The 1923-nt window shown below is 51.2% G+C and overlaps 1 protein-coding gene across 1 annotated transcript; it reads right to left on the bottom strand.

Annotated features, from left to right (window-relative positions):
* Positions 1-425: 425 nt before the first annotated feature.
* LOC145789903 (uncharacterized) lies at positions 426-1195 on the bottom strand. Its single transcript, XM_082867520.1, has 2 exons — positions 1098-1195; positions 426-801 (listed from the first exon to the last, which is right to left on the bottom strand). Exons 1-2 carry the CDS (start codon positions 1161-1163, stop codon positions 517-519), a joined length of 351 nt encoding a protein of 116 aa, XP_082723646.1. The 5' UTR covers positions 1164-1195; the 3' UTR covers positions 426-516.
* Positions 1196-1923: the final 728 nt, after the last annotated feature.

Here is a 1923-nt window from a genome sequence, read left to right as displayed (position 1 = left end):
CTCAGAATGCTGTGCCATTCTCTACATTTGAACGTGTTTCGACTCCAACCAGTTCCATCTTTGAGCTCTGTCTTGTCAGATTGGGCTGTTTGTTTGAGAATTGCCGTGTGCAGAATGAATCGAATGCTGTGTTATGGGCTATGTGCAGATTAATCCCCAGTAAAGCAAGGGTTGTGTGTCCAGAATCAGGCAGTGGGTTGCTTGGGTTATTTTGCTGTTGGCTGTCTAGTTATCTGATTATTACAGTGCAAGCGTTTAATTTTCAGACAACCAATCAATTCCATTTACATTGAGGTGTAACATGATGAGATGCGATGCAATGCATGAAATGTGTCAATGTAAACACTTTTTCAGATAAAAAGTCCGTTTCATTTCATTATCTTTTCAAATGTACAAGTTTTGGAAACAAAATCTACCTGCGGCAGTACAAGGTAATCTATCTACCAACCAAAAAGAAAAGTACAAGAAAGAAAAGATAGCAAAAATCTGCATCCATGTCGAGCACTCCAAGGGCTGTCAGTCCGTCCTAGTCCTCTTCCTGGACGAGGGTTCAGGAGCACCATCAGCATCGTCGTCAGAGCCCGAGCTAGAACTGTCTCCGGTCTCCTCCTCCGATGACCCTGCCTCCGCCTCTGACTCCTCGTCGTCATCATCGTCCGCGACTGGAGCTCGCGAGCTACTCCCGACGTGAGTACGCCCTCCCCTGGTACGGGGAAATATCCGGCCCTCCTCATCTCTCCCCCGGGCAGAGACAGAAGGTCTAGCTGGAGCACCTCCTGCCATGGGAATCTGGAAAGGAGGCTGAAAAAGTACACAAAAAGGGAAATGCATCAGTATACTGTGGACAGTTTAACAGTGCAGAATGCAGTGTATGAGTACAGTGAGAGTTTGCCGTGAGCAGTTTATCAGCGCAGAATGCAGTATATGAGTACAGTATGAGAATGTCGTGAGTAGTTTGTCAGTACAGAGTACAGAGCAGAATGCAATGTATGCAGTGGGCCAGATGCTGTGAGATCAGTGTATCACGTGTTGTGCCGTGCATCAGATTATGCAAAGCAGTGTATGAGTGGTTTGAGGCCAATGTCAGAAGAACATACCGGTATGCTGTAGACGGCTAGGAGGTCAAATGTCCGCTGGAGCATCCCCATCATCGAGGCATTCATCGCCAACGACTGACGGGTGTACTCAGAAGAGGCCTGCAAAAGTATCAGATGCATCAATATTCTGTGGAATATCAAGTAAACTGAATTGAATAACTGTACGAAGTGCAGTGATACATACCGGCGGTAAGTCGGGGATGTCAATGAACTCATGACCAGCCGGTGGAGGGGTGAAGGGGATCTGATAGGTTGACCCACCCTGCCCCTGGAAAGTCAGTACAGCAGGCAGGGCAGGCCAGCCAGCTCCTCGTCCTCCCCGCACTCCACCCCTACCACGGACCCGGGCCCTCCTCGAAGATCCAGCCCCTGCTCCTGCTCCGGCCCCAGCCGCCGATGCTACAGGCCTGGCCCCCTCTGCTCGACGGCCGCTCAAGGGACGCATCAGGTACGTCCGCACGTACTCCTGATAGTCGCCGGTGCCTCGGAAGCCGGCCTCCTCCCAACCGATGGAGTAATCATCCAGCTGCTCAGCGGTAAGCCCCTCAGTCTCCCTCATCTCTGTAGGAGGGTGAGCCGGGACTATCTGCTCACGTAACCCCAGGGTCTGGCGTAGAAAATGCTCCCCCAGGTACCAAGCCCGACAGACCGGACCCTCTAGCAAGATCCAGAAATGCGAGGTCTCCTCAGCACCACGGAACCGACCCCGCATCGCCGACGGCAAGGAGGCCCATGGCCGCCATGTGATCTGAAAATGACAGACAGTTTGTTACCTACTGTTATTGAAACATGCAGTGGGAAAGCGAAGCTAAATAAACTGAAAGTA

The sequence above is a fragment of the Camellia sinensis genome, chromosome 1, assembly GCF_055761805.1.
Source record: "Camellia sinensis isolate YWXY chromosome 1, ASM5576180v1, whole genome shotgun sequence".
In the NCBI taxonomy this organism is placed as follows: Eukaryota; Viridiplantae; Streptophyta; class Magnoliopsida; order Ericales; family Theaceae; genus Camellia; species Camellia sinensis.
This window is presented reverse-complemented; position numbering and strand designations above follow the sequence as displayed.

What these genes read in the sequence shown, in the direction of transcription:
- LOC145789903 (XM_082867520.1), bottom strand. Translation starts at nt 1,163, where the DNA reads ATGAATGCCTCGATGATGGGGATGCTCCAGCGGACATTTGACCTCCTA. An exon ending in TAGCCGTCTACAGCATACCG is followed by an intron (nt 802 to 1,097) that starts GTATGTTCTTCT and finishes GTACTTTTTCAG; the next exon opens with CCTCCTTTCCAGATTCCCAT.